Consider the following 21,065-nt stretch of genomic DNA (forward strand, 5'->3'; position numbering starts at 1 on the left):
ACTCGTGAAACAGACACACACACACATAAGAAATGCACACACACACACAAGAAACACACACAGTCAGACACACAAACAATAAATACACAGACATGAGAAACACACACACACACACATAAGAAATACACACACACACACACACACACTCGTGAAACAGACACACACACACATATAAGAAATACACACACACACACACGAGAAACAGACGCGCACACACACAAGAAACACACACAGACAGACACACAAACAATAAACACACAGACATATGAAACACACACACACACACACACACATGAGAAACAGACACACACACAAGAAACACACAGACAGACACACAAACAATAAACATACAGACATGAGAAACACACACACTCAAGAAAGACACACACACATTACAAACACACACACACACACACACACACACAAGAAACAAACACAGACATTAGAAACACACACACGAGAAACACAAACACACATAAAAAACAGACAAACACACATGTGAAACACACAGACCCAGAAACAAACACAAGACACACAGATATGAAACACACACACACACACACACACACAAGAAAGAAACGCAGACATAAATGAGAAACACACACACGATCATATGTAATGTCTGGCTGATGTTGTTTTGCATCTGCTGATTTGTCTTCAAGATGAAGCATCACACAACCTCATGTGTCCTCTGTGTGTTTTGACTAGACGTCCACCATACTGCTGCCTGACCTTTGACCTCCACGACACAACAAACCGAAAGTGTTTTCTCCGTACGTCTGGTAAGTCTACACTGCATTTCTGTCTCGTTCTCTAGTAGGAATATCTGAACTTTCTTAAGACTGGTCGAATAATTGATTGATTGACAGATCAATTAATTGACTGATTGATTAATTTACAGACTGATGATTAATTGACCTACTGATTGAATAATTGATTAATTTACTGATTGATTGATTAATTAATTAATTGATTGACAGATCAATAAATTGACTGATGGATTAATTTACTGACAGATTGATTAATTGACTAACTGATTGATTAATTGATTGATTGGCTAATTGATTGATTGACTGATCGATTCATTGATTAATTTGGTGACTGATCGATTAAATTGATTGGCTGATTGATTAATTGATTGGTTGACTGATCGATTAATCGATTGATTGGCTGATTGATTAATTGATTGGTTGACTAATCAATTAAATTGATTGACTGATTGATTAATTGACTGGTTGATTCATTTACTGACTGATTGATAAATAGATTGATTGACTGACTAATTTATTGACTGGTTGATTAATTTACAGACTGATTGATTGATTGATTGATTGATTGATTGATTGGTTGGTTGGTTGGTTGGTTGGTTGGTTGGTTGGTTGGTTGGTTGGTTGGTTGGTTGATTGATTGATTGATTGATTAAATAACTAACTTACTGACTGATCGATTAATTGATTAATTGACTGACTGACTGACTGACTGACTGGTTGGTTGGTTGACTGATTGATTGATTGATTGATTGATTGATTGATTGATTGATTGATTGATTGATTGATTGATTGATTGATTGAATGAATGGTTGGTTGGTTGGTTGGTTGGTTGGTTGATTGATTGATTGATTGATTGATTGATTGATTGATTGATTGATTGATTGATTGATTGATTGATTGATTGATTGATTGATTGATCGGTCGTAAAGAAAATAATCTATCAATGATCTCAAAAAGGTTTTTCGTTGTTTTTATTTTTATAAAGTATATAAAATTATAAAGACAGAAGCCAATCGTATGCATTTAGAGCCGGAAAGAGATTTAGTCTGTTGATTTAATTGAGTCCTCGGGTTTGAGTCATTTCTCTTTACATTCTGTGACGTGAAGAACGAACGACTCAAGAACCTGAAGACTCGATAGGTAAACTAATCATGGCTCCTTTTGGCTCAGACTGTGCACATTGATTAAGATTATATGTGACTGTCAGTGTAACGTGAACGAACCACTGAAATTTGAAGACATGAAGAGGTGAGCTGAGCAAACAGACAACAATACCTTCCTAGACAAAAGAGCAGGTCAACATTGAATTATTTTGTTCTCCTTCTTATAGTATTGTATTTATGACTTATTTGTCATGTGATCAACCTTTTGGGCTATTTGTAGATGTGTTTGGAAGCAATTCGTAACATTTTAATAATATTTTGGCAAATTGAACCAAACGTACGAAATGACTTGAAAAAAGATTCGTTCATCTCGATTAACGAGACTCAAAGATCTGAGTCAGTAAAATCCTAGTCAGAGCCGGGGGGTGCATTGGATGGCGGAGGGGTGTCGCGGAAAGTGAAGAGCGGGGGGTTGTCATGGACAAGAGTGAAGAAGGTAGAGAAGTCGCGGAAGAAAGTAAAAGTAACAGCGAACAGGGGAGGAGGGCGATTGAGGAGGGGGATCAGTAAAATGAGATCAGATTTTAGAGGTGCCGGATCCGGTATGTTCCGGCACAAATTCAGACCAGGGGCCTCATGTATTAACCCTCAAGTTTTTGTGCGTACGCCAGGTTTCAGAATCGCTCACGTTTGGATTTACTAACGATGAACTGAACGTGGGAATGTGCGCAGCTTCATGTCTGGCGTACGCACATTTTTTGTGCGTGTCTGTTTTATTTCCATTCGCGACTCCTAGAGGCAGTTGTGTTAAATTGCTCTCTACTAAGTGTCTGAGCCTTGCAATGGCAGCTGTATGAGACGGGTTCATCTAGCAGGTATATAAGGTTTCCATACCATACAGTTGACCAGCTAAACATTAAAGCACAATTTGCAGCGGTCGCCTGTTTTCCCAATGTAATCTGAGCAATCTACTGAACGCACATTGCTATAAAGACACTATCTGAAGATGAATTTGTATGCGTGAATCAGAAACATTTCCATTCAATAAATGTGCAAATAAAATATGATGCACAAACTTATTATTGATTCCTACTTGTCTTTCTCCTGATAAATAGTGGGCAAAATCTGATATGTAGCGGGGAAAAAAAGAAGAAAGAGTTCATCAGACGCTGGATTCGAACAGAGTTCATGCTCGAACGTGTTCAAACATGTTGACAAACGTTTTACGAGCTGCGCCACTGAGACTACAAAAGATTTTGCAACATTTTACACCTATAAATCACACTATTTCTTTTTTAATTCACTCAGTGCGATGTTCAGACCCAACTGTGTTAACCGCATCAGCTAAACTCTACCCGCTCTATTTATTTCTTTTGTTGTTAATTCCGGAGGACAAACTTGTAAATAACACCGCTTTTCTCCGGTCTACCTCTGAAAGCAGCACCTCACATTCACATTCTGTTCAAAGTTTCTCTTCTTGCTTGCTTTTGCCGTTGCTTTTTCGTTGGGTTTTGCCAAAGTAGAGTCATTAGCATATTCATACGGGGGAGGAGGCAGGGAGGGGTTTTGTGCTCGTGCATGTTGCGCTCAGTTTCACGTTCATTCAGATGTACAAAAGAATATGCGTGAGATTCGGCGTACGCAGTGTTTCATACATCTGAATTTTTTTCTTTTTTTTCTGTGCGTACGCAATGTTTTAGTAAGATTTCCACGCAAGTCTTCGTACATGAGGCCCCTGGTCTTGCAATACGAAATAGAGTCAGGTCTGGATTGAATACCTCGCGGCCCGGATCCAGACCGGATTCTGGACTTTGAGAAGCCCTGGTTTAGACACTGATGAGTAGATGATGAATGTTCACTGTTTGATGACTGAAATCTCCAAATGACCTTAAATAATAACTAAATCACTACAGAATGTTACGTTTACACATCCCTGCACAAACTGCATCAGCCTTCCACAGTGTAGCACTCACTACTCTTGAGTACCTTTTAAAAGGGCTACTTTCTACTCTTACTTTGATCTTTACTCTACTTGCACTCATTTTTTGATGATAACCCCTGTGTGTGTGTTCTTACCTTGTGCGTCAGTGTGTGTTGTTTGAGATGGTGCGACTGCACGAACTCCATCCCGCACTCGCTGCAGATGAACGGCCGGATGTCCTTGTGCTTCATCATGTGGTTCTGCAGCTGACTCGGGTACTGGAAGCTCTTCCCGCACTCGCTGCAGGCATACTGCACGGGCCCGCGGTGCGCCGTCAGATGCCGCTTCAGCTGCGCCAGCGTGGGGAAGTCCAGTCCGCACTCCACACACACGTTCTCCTGTCCGCGCTCGTGTTTGAGCTCGTGCGCTCGCAGCTCGCTGGGATACGCGAAACCCCGTCCACACACACTGCAGCTGTACGGCTTCACATCGCTGTGCTGCATCATGTGCCTCTTCAGGTGACTGGTCTGCGTGAAGGCCTTGTGGCACACCTGAGACACAGCAAAGGTGCAGGTACACTGTGAAAATGCCTGTCTTACGATAAGTTTGAGCAATTCAATTCAAGCACTGTAGAAAATAGCTTGTCAGATTTAAGTTTTTGTCTTGTTTATAGTCCAAAACAGTTTTACAGTCTGTTTCTTCCACATCTCCTCCTCTTTCTGTTGTGTTCTGATGTGATTTTTAACTGTTAAATAACTCTAATCATTAGCCTACATCAGGGGTCTCAAACTCGCGGCCCGCAGGCCATTTGCGGCCCTCAGTGCAATATTTTGTGGCCCGCGCCGACCGCTGTACTCTGACAGAATCAGCGGAGCGGGGAGAGAGAGCGCTGATTCTATCCGTACACAGCGCGCTTGTCACTCAATGCGCGTTGTCGCGCGCGTTCTGATCAGCGGTGTTATCGCGCGCCTACTGAAGGGCGGGACCGAGGGTGTGTCGCATCGCGGGGGCACTTTTGATCATTTTGGAAGGGCACTTTCTATTCAAGACTAAAAAGGGCATGTGCACTGCACAGGTTGAGCCCTATGTGTGCACGTGTCTGCCCTGCATCTTATATATTTTATCAGCCTGATCTCACGAGAAAACGTAAGTATTTTACGTTTTGCCAGTTTAGTGGCTAATTCGTACGAATGGTACGATTTTTAAAAGGAGGCGTGGCACCTGACCCCACCCCTAACCCCAACCGTCATTAGGGGATAAGCAAATCGTACTAAATTGTACGAATTAGATCGTACAAATTCATACGAATTAGCCACTAAATGAAAAAGTTAAAAATTGCCGTGAGATTGTGTTGATATTATAGGTAGATACAGACTGGTACAGACTGATGTGACTGGAGTGGGGTGGGGGTGTTTTATTTATACATATATACGCCTTTTTTTTGGTGAGGGAATGGAAGTTTTGAGTGAGTTCCCCCACTTTTTTCCCTAGGACTTCAATAAAAAGTACAGGTCTAGACTTAATGATGATCATCTTCAAGCCATACTGAGGGTCTCAACTGCTTCCGCTCTAAAGCCAAATGTGGTTCAGATTTGTGAGAAGAAGCGCTGTCAAGTCTCTGGCAGCAAGAAGTAGGCAAAAGATGCCATGTTCAGAAGAACTGTTCATAATCTTCCCTCAATGTTCTGTTAATGTTCAGGACACTTCATGTTCAGAAGAAATAATTAAAACTGTTAATAATGACATTTGAGGACTTTTTTGTGAAATCCCTTATGCGGCCCAGCCTCACCCAGACTTTGCCTCCTGCGGCCCCCAGGTAAATTGAGTTTGAGACCCCTGGCCTACATAGTGCGCTTAATACCTGTCGGAACTACTTTGCTGTGACAATCTGACAAAAAAACAAACACCTTAGAACGATCATCAGCCAATCAGAATCCAGCATTCAACAGGCCTGTAGTATAAATGTTAATAATGAATACTTTTTCTACCAGATTAGTTTTTTCTGGTTATTTTGTGTTTCATTCGGATCAATATTTAAAAAAAAAATAAGTGTAAAGTGAAATAATGATAGTGATATGGGGCTGTAATGCACTCAAAACCTGCCGGAACTACTTTGTCTGTGTGTTTAACTGAAAATAACAGCACACCTTGGAATGTCAATCAGCCAATCAGAATCAAGCATTCGACAGACTTGTAGTTCAAATAAAGGATAACTGACTCTCTCCAAGTAAATTCTTACAAAATATTAAGCTCTCATAAATAAACATGCTCATCAGCCAATCAGAACAGTACAGTATAATCACAGTCACTCCATACTGACCTGGCACTTATGCGGTCTGGTTCCCTGGTGTGTGAGCATGTGCGTGTGCAGGTGGCTCAGCTGCTTGAAGAGTTTCCCGCACAGACTGCAGGCGTGCGGTTTGATCCCGCTGTGGCCCAATATATGCGTGATCAGGTTGTATTTAGAGGTGTAGGATTTCTCGCACATCCGACACTTCCAGCGTTTCTGATCTCCTCCCACATCCACATAGTAGCTGTCGTCTACATGCACGTTCAGCTTCTCAGGCCCGTCCGGAGGCCTGCGGTGCACACGGAAAGGCTCGCTGGGGTAGAAAGGGTTCGGGGAGAGATTTGGGACGGAGCCGGGAAGCAGGAACGGGAACGGGACGAGGCTGGGGTGGAATGGAGGGAAGTATGGAGCTGGAGAGCGGAGGAGGAGTGGAGATGGAGGCCACAGCGGCAGCTCCTGCTTCACCTGCACTGTATAAAAACGTAAACTTTACTGTAAACCAACAGCAGCTGTGTTTGCCAGTGTTTTACCTGTGCATCAACTAGAACCGCATCAAAGCAATCCAGAAAAACTATCATACACAAATAAGTAAGTATTAACATCTACACATAATTTCTTTGTTACCGTTATCTTTGGGAAAATGTGCCCAGGGCTACATTTTTTGAGAACTTAGACATATGTGCTTGCGGATACATGTGGTTGCATTTTGTGTGTAAAATGAATGATACGGGCAGATACCGCTTACCTCTGTATGAAACGGCTTTTCTGGCATGACTGGTTTGCTTAGTAGTTCACCGCAAACGGCGCTAGATTTGAGAGGCGGGAGTGATCTCCACTCAGGTTCGGGGAGAGATTCGGAATGGAGCGTTCAGGCAAGAACAATAAAACAACCCCAAAACAGCATTGTAACGTTGTGGTTAAAGCATGCAACTGCGATGGTTTTTCTTTTACTTTGCTTTTGAAAAACTATGGATTGTGCTTAGGGAAGGGGATGTGGGTCAGTCCATAACAAGCTGATATATTGGGCTCTATTTTGACGGTCCATGCGCAGAGCGCAAAACGCAGGGAGCAAACGCTTTCAGGGCGTGTCAGGACGCGTTTCTGCTAATTTAAGGACAGGAAAACCTGCTTTGCGTCGTGGCGCGTGGTCTAAAAGGGTTTAGTTTATTCTCTTAATGAGTTATAGGTGTGTTTAGAGAATAAACCAATCAGAGTCTCATCTCCCATTCCCTTTAAGAGCCAGCTGTGTCGTACCATAAGCGCATTCGCTATTTACAGGACGCAAAGTAAGTCTAAGTGGAAAAACTGAGCATTTCACAAGCAAACAGTTCACAGTTTTTTAACAGAAAACTGTTAAACAGAGCATCTACTGCGTGAGAATGAGAGATAATGGATCTACTTTCGCTTTCGCTCTTGGATAGGGAAACCTTTACGCACAGACATCAATTAGCCTATAAATAATTAATTTTGTTTGTTAAGCTCAAATATTTGTTTCAAAACTATTTCTAAATTCAGTTCAGTTTCCAGCAAACGAATAAATAAACAATAATAACAAAAGTGCTCAAACACCTGAGTTATATCCTAAAACACATGCTGTGCCCCATATGGTCTAAAACCTGACAGGTGGGCAAATCTAAGCTTGTTTTTAATAAAACAAATATAAATATGGATATAATAAATAATACTGCTAATAATAATAACATTATACAAAAGCAGATTGTTATGAATGAACTGAAAAAGCCTCCCGAGGTGAAGAAGACATAAAAGCAGTGATTTTTCATATTTATGTAGGCTAGAAAATAATTTGTTTTGTAATATTTTAATCTTTATATTTATATCCTATATCTATTCTTATTATGTCCTATATATATCCTTAATATTTACATTTTTTCATATGTAAAGATATTTGCCTATTGCTCTCTTGTGTGTATTAAGCAGTGTGTAAGCGAGGCGCAACTCTGCGCTGGAGTTTAGACCGGGTTAGTTTTGGTCTAATGAAAAATCTATTATAGTTTCTCAAAATAGCAACGCGCCAGCGGTCTGCCTCAGAACGCCTTCCTTTTTAGAGCAGAACGCCTATGAGTGCACAAATGAGCGCTAATGCATTTGCTATTTAAACAGCATTGCGCAACGCCTCAAAACCACTCTTGCGCCAAGCTGAAACTACCAAAGACTATTGCGCCGCGTCTTGCGCCACACTGCGCCGGGTGTATGATAGGGCCCATTATGTTTCTCTCACATATGCACACCAGAAAGATTTACAAGAAATGGCACTTATGAGACAATTCTGTATGAAAGAGTGTCAGAAATGTACACGGCGCCCTCTAGCGGATTTATGAATACAAAAACTGCAAGAAAATGTAGTCCAGGGTAGTCCATATTTCTCAGTTCTCTAAAAATTTAGCCCTGGGCACATGATAAAACTGGGTTGTTTGTTACAAAAAAACACAACCAATTTATTTTGCAGTGTAAAGTGCAGGGAATTCCCAGTTTGATCTCACGAGAAAACGTAAGTATTTTACGTTTTGTCAGTTTAGTGGCTAATTCGTACAAATTCATATGAGTTCAGTCGTACGAAATTGTACGATTTTAAAAAGGAGGCGTGGCACCTAACCCCGCCCCTAAACCCAACCGTCATTAGGGTATGAGCAAATCGTACTAAATTGTACAAATTAAATTGTACAAATTCATACGAATTAGCCACTAAATCAAAAACTTACGAATTGCCGTGAGATCGCGTTGGAATTCCGGGTCCATTTACAGTTATTCATTGTATACATGTACTGTTAACCAGCTTACAGTAGTAAACATTTTACTGTAGCATTTCGTCAGTTTTTTTTACCATTGAAATCCCGTCCATTTTTGACAGTGTGCAGCACACGGTGCAGACGCAGCCGGCTGAGGTCGATCATTTCTGGCGTGAATCGGTGAGGATGAGGAAATACAGGATGATGAGGAGGAAGAAGAGCCAGATCTACACTTCTGCTGCTCGCGTCTTCTGAACGCTTGCTCTCCGACGAGTCCATGATCACGATTTCTGGATCATCAGACTATCATCTCCATCAGCTGTGGAGGAGAACAACATGGAGAGCAGGTTACTGAAATGGGCACGTGCACATTACTTTGCATTTAAAGTTGGAGAGAAAATTATAAAATGTTTATAATAAAATGTTCATTGTATGACACTACGCAACTTTTGAAGTGTTAGGAAAGTTACAGTAGGTTAATTAAGCAAGTCATTGTAAAACAGTTTTTTTCTGTAGATATTAAGTCGGAAAGAAAACAAATATTCTTACACTGCAAAAATGCTTTTATTTTGTTTTGATGAGATTATTTAAAGGCGGAACATTGGCTCAGTGGTTAGCACTGTTGCCTCACAGCAAGAAAGTCGCTGCTTCGAGTCCCGGCTGGGTCAGTTGGTGTTTCTGTGTGGAGTTTGCATGTTCTCCCCGTGTTGGCGTGGGTTTACGTAGTAATTTAATAGTAATAAACTTGTTTGTACTACAAATGTTTGTTTAATATGGGTTGTATAGTAGTGTTCCACTGTAGTATATAGACAGGCACAGCTAATTGAGTTCTGAAAAAGCCAAACAGGCTCGACCCACCTGTTTACTGTAGTAAAAACCACTTTCTATATTCTAGTGCATTTTTTGTTTCCATGTATTAAATAAATAAACTGCCACTTTTCTAACTAAATGACATATAAATATTTATTTAAACTTGCAGGCTAATTCACACATTTCACAATCTGAAAGATAATAATAAACGTGTATTTTTTTAATACTAGACAGCACAATGTTTCTGTCTCTGTCAGTGACAGAGTGACAGATTAAATGAGTACATTCTCTAAGTGTGTTTAATCCTTTCTGTGAAAGACTGTGTATACAGTCACGAATACAGCCCCCCTAAAATAGGCCTAGTGACACCCATGTACTGAAGGATGCTGCCATTGACTTCCAAAGTATTTTTATTTCTACTATGGATATCTCTCTTTCATTTATTTTCCTTAAGCTTAGTCCCTTATTGCTTAGTCCCACAGTGGAAGGAACTGCCTACTATTCCAGCGGATGCACATCCAGCCAAAACCCAGCACTGGGAAACACCCATACACACTCATACACACACACACACACACACACACTCATACACTACGGCCAGTTTAGTTCATCAGTTCCCCTATAGCGCATGTGTCTGGACATGGAGGAAACTTACACCAACACTGGGAGAACATGCAAACTCCACACAGAAACACCAACTGACCCAGCCGGGACTCGAACCAGCAACCTTTCCAGCATTCTTCAGAATATATTGGTTGTTTTTCAACAGAAGAAAGGAAACCATATAAGTTTACCACTACTTCAGTGAGTAAATGATGAGAAAATTCAGATTTTTGAGTGCACTGCCCCTTTAGGGCTGATTTCAGGTTCCTCCAGATTTCAGATTCGCAGGTTTTATTGTGTTTTCTCGTTTCACAGACGGATCCATCAGTAATTCTTCCTCTCTGCTGTTCCTCTGTGCTTGCTTTTCACAGCATTCAGATCAGAACTTCTCTTTTTGTTATTACAAGGCATCATTTAAACACAATGCAGTCTGATTTATGGCAGAGTTTGCAAATCACATATTTAATATACAGTTCAGGGTAACATTTCACATATAAAAATAACTAATTTACTTATTTCTAATAGCTGATTTTTTTTATCTTTGCCATGATGACAGCACATAATATTAGGCAAGGCAAACTTTATTTATAGAGCACAATGAGATAAAACATTTAAGAAAATAAAATAAATAAAACTTGTATTAAAAAGTGTAAGAAAAGAATATATGTATGTGTATATGTAATAATAAAATACAGATGGAGAAATTACATGTACGAGTCACTCAAAGGCAAGGCAGTAAAATATGTCTTTAAGTTAGATGTAAAAGTATCCAAGGATGGAGAAATCCTGATGTTTATCGGGAGACTGTTTCAGAGACTTGGGGCCGCAACACAGAAAGCTTGATCTCCTTTTGATTTGCAGCGAGACCGAGGGATCAACAAAAGAAACTGATCATGGGACCTTAATGGTCTACAACAGGGCTGCTCAATGCTGTTCCTGGAGAGCCACCTTCCTGCAGATTTCAGTTGCTACCCATATCAAACACACCTGCCTGTAAATATCACGGGGTGTTCAGGTCCTAATTAATTGGTTCAGGTGTGTTTGAAACGGGTAGCAGCTGAAATCTGCAGGAAGGTAGATCTCCAGGAACAGGATTGAGCAGCCCTGGTCTACAAGCTGTATATGGCCTAACAAGCTCGCTGACATAAACCGGAGCAGAATTGTGCAAAGCTTTATATGTAAAAAGAAGGATTTTAAAATCAACTCTGAATTTTATAGGAAGCCAGTGTAAGGAGGCGAGGACAAGGGAGATATGATCTCTTTTCTTAGTTCCTGTTATCAATCTGGCGGCTGCATTCTGGACCAACTGTAACTGAAAGAGTGTTGACTGAGGTAGACCAATGTACAAGGAGTTGCAGTAGTCCAACCGAGAGGAGATTAAAGCATGGGTCACAGTTTCCAGATCTTTGTTAGACTAGATAAATTAGTATTTAGCTTAAAGTGACATTTAAAGGCTTCACTAGGGTAATTAGGGTGAAGTTTGGGTAATTAGGCAAGTTATTGTATAACAGTGGTTTGTTCTGGAGACAATCCAAAACTAATATTGCTGAAGGGACAAATAATATTGACCTTAAAATGGGTTTTTATATATATAAGTGCTTTTATTACAGCTATTCTAAAAGATGAGACTTTACCCAGCATCAATTTTTTTTTTTATAGGAAATACTGTGTATTGTATAGTTTCCTGAGTCTGTTAAACATAAAGAAAAGAATAAAAATTTCACAGGAGGGTGAATAATTTTGCCTTCTGAATAAATCTGCATCTTTTATCAATGCAAACATGACGTGATGTGCAAATCACATGAGGATAGTGATTTACGAGCATGTGAATTACCTGTTCAATGCTGGTGTTTCTGTCAGATGTAAAGCAGCAGCTGATTGTTGAGTTAGTTTTCTTCGCTCTGAGCTGGATGAGTTTTTTAATGGCCATAATATACACTCAAAAAATGTATATATAGTTAAAGTAAGAATTATTAGCCCTCCTGTTTAATTTTTTCCCTACTTTCTGTTTAACGCAGGGACACATTTCTAATCATGCTAGTGTTAATAACTCATCTCTGATCAACTGATTTATTTTCTCTTTGTCATGATGACAGCAAATAATATTAGACTGGATATTCTTCAAGACACTAGTATACAGCTTAAAGTGACATTTAAAGGCTTCACTAGGGTAATTAGGGTAAAGTTAGGGTAATTAGGCAAGTCATTGTATAACAGTGGTTTATTCTGTAGACAATCCAACACTAATATTGCTGAAGGGGGTTAATAATATTGACCATAAAATGCTTTTTAAAAATCAGGGTCCCCACGCTTTCTGAAAGTACTTGAATTCCAAATGTACGGATTCAAGGCATGTAATGTACCCAAAAACAAACACAGGTTTTTTAATTTGGCAGAATTACAATTGAAATAAAATAGGTTTTTGGTGTTATTTGAACAATTATACTGTGCTGCTGTCAAAAACAGAATTAAAAAAAGTAAAATTAATCATTAATAATTTCATTTAAAGGTTAATTAATTAGCATTCATTTATTTTATTTTCGGCGTAGTCACTTTACTAATCAGGTATTGCCACAGCAGAATGAACCACCAACTTATCCAGCATATGTTTTACACAGTGAATGCCCTTCCAGCTGCAACCCATCAATGGGACACACCCATACACACTATTTCACACACACACACACATACACTACGGCCAATTTAGTTCACCCAATTCCCCTATAGCGCATGTGTTTGGACTGTGGGGGAACCTGGAGCACCCGGAGGAAACCCACGCCAACACGGGGAGAACATGCAAACTCCACACAGAAACACCAACTGACCCAGCCGGAAATCAAACCAGCGACCTTCTTGTTGTAAGGCAACATTTAAATGTTACATTATACATTTAAATCTTGTACAACAACACTAACAAATAATGCGCATTTGATAAATATTTCAGAAACCGCATTGAATACTACATGTTTTATTAAAGTTCTTTCAACATGACTTTAAATTGGCACAGTGTTTAAAAATGACTAAGAAGAGTCTAAATTACTAGTAAGGACCTTCATGGCACTGCGTATGCTGGGGTATGAGTTACAGAGGTGCTTGATTTTATAATTAACGGCGCTTTAAAAAGTCCTTAAAACTGCTGTTTACCAAAGAGACGAAACAAATAATACTACGAAAATTTCCTTAATCCAATTAATATCATTAATTCATTTTCTTTTCGGCTTAGTCCCATAAACCGCCAACTTATCCAGCATGTGTTTTACGCAGTGGATGCCCTTCCAGCCGCAACCCAACACTGGGAAACACCCATACACACTCATTCACACTTATACACTATGGCCAATTTAGTTCATCAATTCCCCTATAGCGCATGTGGTGAAATCCGGAGCACCCGGAGGAAACCCACACCAACACAGGCAGAACATGCAAACTCCACACAGAAACACCAACTGACCCAGCCGAGGCTCGAACCAGCGACCTTCTTGCTGTGAGGCGATTGTGCTACCCACTGCGCCACCGTGACGCCCTGGTAAATATCCCTTGAGAAAAATCCTTTTGCCCTCCACTGTATATATATTATGGCCATAAAAAAATTCCAGTTTGGAACAGAGAAAACTAACTAATTTGACAGAAACACCAGCATTGAACAGGTAATTCACATGCTCGTAAATCACTATGCGATTTGCACATCACGTCATGTTTGCATTGATAAAAGATGCAGATTTCATGTAAAGCCAAGCAATGTTTGGATGCATGAACAGCTGAAGGCAAAATTATTCGCCCTCCTGTAAGATTGTTATTCAGTTTAAATGATGTTTGAAATAAAAAAATGTTTGGATTGCATTTCTTAACTCCTAATGTTGTAGTTAACACACTCAATGCACATCCCATAATTTCTAAAATATCAGCCTCTACCTAATGGTAGATATTATGGTTTATAGTATATGAAATATCATAAAATATAAAGTGCAATATGATATAATATTCAAAATAAAACATTTGTGAGTACTAAATCCTCTTAAAGTATGCCATAAAATATTTCAGATTCTCAATGAACATGTTTTCTTGCTTCTTCTTTCATAATAAAACCAAAATCGAGTGTAGTGGTGCAACAGGACTATGTTTGTTTGATTTTTTTGTGTGTAAACCAACAATGCTGTGTGTGTTATTATTTAAAACAGCCATTACTGAAATTAATTAAAACAGCCAGAACACGCTCAGCTGCTTGGTAGAGAGGCAGTCAAAGGGTTAACAGACCAGGCAAATGTTCACAATATTTCCTATAATATAGTGTTTTCCTCTGGAGAAAGTGTGCTTTCTTTTAGTTCGGCTGAAATAAAAGCAGTTAGATGATTTTAATATAATTTTAGGGAAATAATTGTAACCCTATTTAGTAATATATACTTTGCTTGTCTGCAGAACAAACCACTGTTGCACAATAACTACCCTAATTAACATAATTAACCTAGTTAAGCCTTTAAATGTCTCTTTAAATCTTAATACTAGAATCTTGAAGAATATCTAGTCAAATATTGTGCTGTCATCATGATGAAAACAAAAGAAATGAGTTAGAAATCAATTAGTAAACCATATGTTGGCAAAATCTCTCCATTAAACCACACTTTTATTTTAAATATATTTATATTTAATTTATTTTAAAAAGAATTCAAATTTCATATGAGAACTGTTCACATTTTGAAGTCATATAACTGTCTTTGCATGTGATATGTAATGCTCTGAGCAGATCATATGCAGATTTGCATGTGTGCATTGGTAATTGCAGTGTGTGCATGTGTGTGTGTGTGTGTCTTACCTGTCGTCTCCTGCTCGTCTCTCCTCTCTCTACGCGCCTCCAGCTTCACACTCCGCATTTGAAGTGACTTAAGAAAGAGAACAGGAACAATCACTTTGTTCTCATTTTTCAGATGAGTACCTTCGCAGAGAAGGAAGGAAGGGAGGGAGAGGAAGTCAACAAGCCTGTGCTTTCCTGACCCAAAATAAGGAAACACTAGATACACATCTCCATTCCTCTTCGAAACACTGAAGCTGACGCTGGAGAGACCAGATCAGACACTGAACGTATGATTTCTGATGATGACCTTTGACCTTTACTCATAATTAGGCCCAGATGGAATCTGAGCGCTTGCAGAAATCTGAAATCAACTCTGAATCTGTTTATTTACTTATAAAAATGTGTGTAAATAATTACAGACGTGGACTAAATAGTTTTTTTGTGTTTTATCTAGTTCAAAATATCAACAAATTCTTAAATCAAGAGGCATTTTCTGGACAAGTAAAAAATATTGCTTTGTTTTTAGAAATAAAGAGTCGAAATTAAGTGAAATTTTTTATGTGTATATATCAGCGCTGTCAAAATTAGTGCGTTAACGCATGCAAATAATTTTAAATAATTAACGCGTTAAAAAATTAACGCAATTAACGCAGTTCCAGGTTTTTTTTTTACTTCCTGTTGTGGTGGACGTGAGTTCAACATGCAAGATATGTGGATAAGACCAAGGAAGCACTTTTTGAAGGCAAGTTCCAGTATAAAACAATTAGTCGCATCACAGGTTATCCAGAGTTTCATGCAATTTCGGGTGTTTCATTTTTAACTTTCGACTTCTGTTGTAAGTTGATACCGCATGGCGAACAGAAAGAAAATCCACCGCATTTCGTGACTCGGTGTTCCTTTAAGGAAATAAAATCGCTGCTTAGGCTCAGGGCCGGAGCAAGCTGAACTGCCGCTCTAGGCAGAGGATGATCACGCCGCCCTCAACCCCAATGTGAAAACGAAAGTGACCGGTTATGAAAATGAAGTGAGGTGTCGCGGCCCTCTATTCCAGCGCACTATGCACAGATATAACTGAGGACGCGCGGGTGCTGAGGGAGGGAGTGAGGGAGGTGTCGCGGACACTGCGCTCTCAATTCTGCCGCCCTATGCGCGGATATAAATAAGGACATGCAGGTGCTGATGGAGGTGTCGCTTACGCCGGCTTCTCAATTCTGTCGTCTATGCGCGAATATATCTGAGGACGCTGGTGGTGGGGGAGGTGTCGCGGACATAACTGAGGACGCAGGTGGTAAGGGAGGTGTCGCGGATGCCGCCCTCTCTATACTGCCGCCCTAGGCGGCCGCCTAGGTCGCCTCTATGGATGCGCCGGCCCTGCTTAGGCTACACGGTAGAATTTTCATAAGAGTATAATCTTAATCATATTAAAATCGGAGTATTGGTGTCGTATGTGAATGTACTCAGAAAGTCTCTGGTGAAGTCGCGAGCTGTCAAAGACAGGGCATTACTCTGCCTTTCAGCATGAGCCCTCCAAGTTTAGCGTGTTTCCTCATTAGACGCAATGAAAGCGTATGCGTCGCGATGTTGTGTCAGAATCCTTGTGAAATACAGTAATACTTTAGGACGCTTAGTTTAAGCAAATTTGATGAACGTGATCATGCGTGTTGAGTCTGAAGGGAGTCGCTCCAGCGCGTTGTGTGTGTGTCTGTGTGTGTGTGTGTGTCAGGCTCGTTGAGGGGTGTCAGGGGTGGAGTGAGCGGCGTATCTGAGTAGGGGCGTGTGCACGAGAGACATACCTGAAGGAAGGTGGGGGTGAGTTGAGCGTGACATACCTGAAGAGCTAGGAGGGATGGGGGGAAGAGGGATGGGCAATGTATATAACGACCGGTTTGCGGTTGTTGCTAGAGCGGATATGTTTGCGGCCGGAAGTTAACGCAAATTATTTCTATTATTTATTAAATTTCTCATTTGTTGTATTTTATTAACGTCTACCCCCACCCCAACCCTAAACCCAACCGTCACAGTAATGTAAAAACTGTAGTTGTACCGAGTATTAGTTATGTTATCTATTAAATTACCCAATAAAATGTATTTTTAACGCCTACCCCCACCCCAACCCTAAACCCAACCCTCACAGTACTGTAAAAATATTATTATTGTTATACAGTGTCAAAAAAAAATGCTGCTTTAATAATGTGCATATTGCACTTCCGGCCAGCCGCATATCCGATCTAGACTTTACCCCGGTTTGCGAGAGATTATCCTTCATCTGCGGGCATTTGGGAGTCTCTCTGCACTTGCGGGATACTCCTAGTCTTAGCAACTGGATGAATGTAAAGGAGGATTAAGCAAAATTGTTTCTACTCTATAATTAATGTTCTCAACTCACAGCAATAAAACTTTACAATGAGTGAAACAGTTTGTATTCTATAGTTTATTATTATAATTTTTCATTTTTCATATCTGCAGTTCCTGTATTTTGGCATTTTTTTTGCAGTCCACTTAGAATCCAACATGGAAATCAATGTTTTCTCTATTGGCATTGATTGTTTTGAAATTTTAATGTCATTAACATGCCTGTGTTTTAATTTCTGTAATAAATATGGCTGTCAAGCAGGATCTTGATGGTTTATTGTGGGTTTGTTGTTTACATGAAGAAATCTGTGTTACAAGCTAAACAAAATTCTATTAAACAATTATATTTTGAATTTAAATAGTTTTTGTCTTGCGTTTATATTAGTTTTACATTAAAATAGCCAAAATTACAAGTTTCAGTATTTTAAATGTGATTAATCGCGATTCATTTTTTTTTTAAAGGTGCGATTAATTAGTTAATTTTTTAATCGATTGACAGCACTAATATATATATATATATATATATATATATATATATATATATATATATATATATATATATATATATATATATATATATATATGTATATACAACAGTTCTGTGAGGTTCTCGAATCTGATTGGCTGATAGCCATAATATATTTAAGTAATATCAGCACCTGTACAGCCTCTTTACCCTTTGTGTATTACTCCGCCCACATACAGCCAGCAAAAAGCAGACACTACAGATCTACAGTGTAAAAGATGCACGCTCAACTGTTTACCTGTCAGCTTATGATTTCAATCCAATGCGGAAGAAAAGTAGTTCCTCATACAAAAGGGTTTTTGAGACTCTCCATGTTTGATTTAGTTTTTATAAACACAAATATGCCGTCAAACTGTTGTATAAACGCAATATCCCACTCGTAGCAGAGCGATATGGCTGCATATCGACACTGGTTGGGGCACTAAGGGTTGGGACTGGTTGGGACACAACGCACGCCTCCCACCAGTGCCGATATACAGCCATATATGTATGTATAGAACAGTTCTGTCTGGTTCTTGATCCTGATTGGCTGATAGCCGTGCAGTATTCTACAATAACAGCACTCGTACTGCCTCTTCACCCTTGTGATTTACTACGCCCACATAGAGTGACAGCAGATCATCAAACTCATTACAGTGTGACAAATATTGCAGCTGTTTGACAACATCATGTACTGTTCAGGCTTTTTTAGGTGAGAATGTAGTTGTTTAGACTGCAACTATGCAGTTTATTTATGAGGATAGAGCATTCAGCTCATCTATCAGCCTGTCAAACTAACAGTGGTGGAAAGAGTACTGAAAAATCATACTCAAGTAAAAGTACAATTACTTGCAGAAAAATGTAGTGCAAGTAGAGTAAAAGTATCTGTCGTAAAAATTACTCAAAGTATGAGTAACAAGTAGGCATTTTAAAAGTACTCAGGAGTAGTGAGTAGTGAGTATTACGCCATAAAAAGTCTATTTTCATTTACATGCAGTTTGTGCAGTGATGTGTAAACAAAACATTCTGTAGTGCATTTAGTAATCTTGTTCCTTCCAACTTTCTTCCATTGTTTGTTTGTTCTGTCCTTCCTTCATTCTTTAATTTGTTCATTCTTTCATTCATTTGTTCGCTCATTCATATTTTTGTTCCTCCCTTCATTAGGGTCCTTTGTTCATTCCTTTCTTAGTTTGTTCAGTTCTTCCTTGAATCCTTACTTCATTCATTTTGTCTTTTGTTTGTTCGTTCGTTTTTATTTTTGTTTCTTTCTTAATAAGGACCCTTGTTCATTCCTTCCTTCATTCGTTTGGTCCTTCCTTCATTCGTTCATTCATTCATAGTTTTGTTCCTTCCCTCATTAGGCCCTTCGTTCGTTCGTTCGTTCTTTAGTTTGTTCAGTCCTTCCTTGAATCCTTCCTTTATTCAATTGGTCCTTCCTTCCTTCATTAGTTCAGTCCTTCCTTCCTTCGTTCGGTCCTTCCTTCCATTTTTCATTTGTTCCATTTAGTGATTGTTTAAGGAGGCTGTTTGGTTATTTCAGTCATCATACAGTCGACATCCTTTTTTTTTTTTTTTACAGTCGACATCTATTTTCTCATCAGTGACATCTATTAAAAGTCTGTGTGTCAATGTGTGTAAATATTTTGAACATCTTTTTGGGCATTTTTAATGCTTCTAAAAGGTTTGCTGCATTTTTAAAGCGCCCATGTGTTGATGTTGTTCAGTATCATGTGATTTACTTTCTACGTGCGATTTGATTGGACAGGAATCACAGGACTGATTGTTCTACTTTAGCCAAACACCATAGACAAGAAAGAAATAATGTAGTGACTGCAGGATGAAGGACAGTAGTGGAGTAAAAGTACCAATACTGCAGTAAACATGTACTCAGGGAAAAGTAAAAGTACTAGGGATGTAACGGTATCAGAATTTCACGGTACTGTAATACCTCGGTATGAATGTCATGGTACGGTATTTATTGAATCATTTACAGGAAAAAACAAAACTTATGAAAATACTCCAAAAAAGAACCAAAAGTGTCAATGACATACAAATTAGCCATCTATCTGTAAGCTTTAAAACAGGAACTTCAATTTTAATAACAAAAAAATATTAAACCATGTAAAAAAATAAAGTTTCAATTTAGTATTGTTGAAAACTCATCTCATTCAACATTTAATCACTCACTCACTTAGATAGAGATGGGTTTTAAGGAAAATGATCATATAAATATAATCTGGTAAAAGCTGGTATCTCTGGGTATTTACAATGTCCCCTGCAACAGAGAAAACCCTCTCATTTGGGACTGAGGTTTCTGGGACAAGAGAGATATGACTTGGCCCAGGTTGACAGCAGTGGGGAACGTTGTGCATTGTCTTTCCCCCACTTGAGAGGACAAACCATGAGTGAGATAGAGATCTCATGTCTGCATCAATCTGAACAGTGTGCTGACAACACCGCTATTCAGTACGCGCGCGACAACACAGCTGATAAGAACTCGCGCGACAACACCGCTATTCAGTACGCGCGCGACAACACAGCTGATAAGAACTCGCGCGACAACACCGCTATTCAGTACGCGCGCGACAACACAGCTGATAAGAACTCGCGCAACAACACCTCTATTCAGTACACGCGCGGCGACAACACCCGCTTTAGAGTTTTCCAGCTCTTTTTCATCCCCGCTTCTAGCAGCACACTCCATTTCCGCATTACTGGATCTGTAGCGACAACAGACCGCAAGGGATGATGGCCAAGCCTGGGCTGATGGGAATTGTAGTTTTCGCTACCTCCCGTTCGCTTCATTCGCCTGAGCAAATTTTCTCAGAAGACCTATAGTTTTACCGAGTCATGCGACTACTTTAATATCGAAAAAAAATAATATTGCGGTATGACGGTATTTACAATACCGTTACATCCCTAAAAAGTACACATTTTTAAAACTACTTAGTAAAGTACAGTTTCTGAGAAAAAACTACTCAATTACAGTAACTGGAGTATTTGTAATTAGTTACTTTACACCACTGCATACTAAGCAGAGCAAAGACGGTTGGCATTCTACCACAAGATGGCGACAAAGACTGCATAATACGTCTTTAGGGGAGGAAAAGCTTGTAACTACAGCGGATCATACAATTATAAAACAGGTAACAGCGATCTCTGTCTTTTGTATTTT

At 39.4% G+C, this 21,065-nt stretch overlaps 1 protein-coding gene and 1 long non-coding RNA gene across 15 annotated transcripts in view; one reads left to right on the forward strand and one right to left on the reverse strand.

The window, feature by feature from the left end:
* Positions 1 to 15,087, reverse strand: part of znf366 (zinc finger protein 366) — a 30,469-nt gene extending 15,382 nt beyond the window's left edge. For all 3 annotated transcript variants that reach the window (XM_087264127.1, XM_087264126.1, XM_087264125.1), the window contains exons 1-4: positions 15,055 to 15,087; positions 8,927 to 9,150; positions 6,115 to 6,554; positions 3,950 to 4,345 (exon numbers count right to left, since the gene is read on the reverse strand). In XM_087264127.1, the coding sequence (XP_087120253.1) occupies positions 3,950 to 4,345; positions 6,115 to 6,554; positions 8,927 to 9,110 (1,020 nt within the window). In that variant the 5' untranslated portion in view covers positions 9,111 to 9,150; positions 15,055 to 15,087. The remainder of the gene's footprint in view (positions 1 to 3,949; positions 4,346 to 6,114; positions 6,555 to 8,926; positions 9,151 to 15,054) is intronic.
* The window catches only part of LOC137496321 (uncharacterized), a 38,316-nt gene extending 20,581 nt beyond the window's left edge, over positions 1 to 17,735 (forward strand). For 5 of the 12 annotated variants that reach the window (XR_015497478.1, XR_015497479.1, XR_015497475.1 and 2 more), the window contains 3 exons: positions 709 to 782; positions 8,954 to 9,191; positions 15,167 to 15,888. This is a non-coding gene — a long non-coding RNA (uncharacterized LOC137496321). Of the gene's footprint in view, positions 1 to 708; positions 783 to 8,953; positions 9,192 to 15,166 lie in introns of all 12 variants that reach the window. The other 7 variants (XR_015497470.1, XR_015497471.1, XR_015497476.2 and 4 more) reach the window with 5 other exon arrangements.
* Positions 17,736 to 21,065: the final 3,330 nt, after the last annotated feature.

The sequence above is a fragment of the Danio rerio genome, chromosome 8 (genome assembly GCF_052040795.2).
Source record: "Danio rerio strain M-AB ecotype USA chromosome 8, GRCz13ab, whole genome shotgun sequence".
Classification (NCBI taxonomy): Eukaryota; Metazoa; Chordata; class Actinopteri; order Cypriniformes; family Danionidae; genus Danio; species Danio rerio.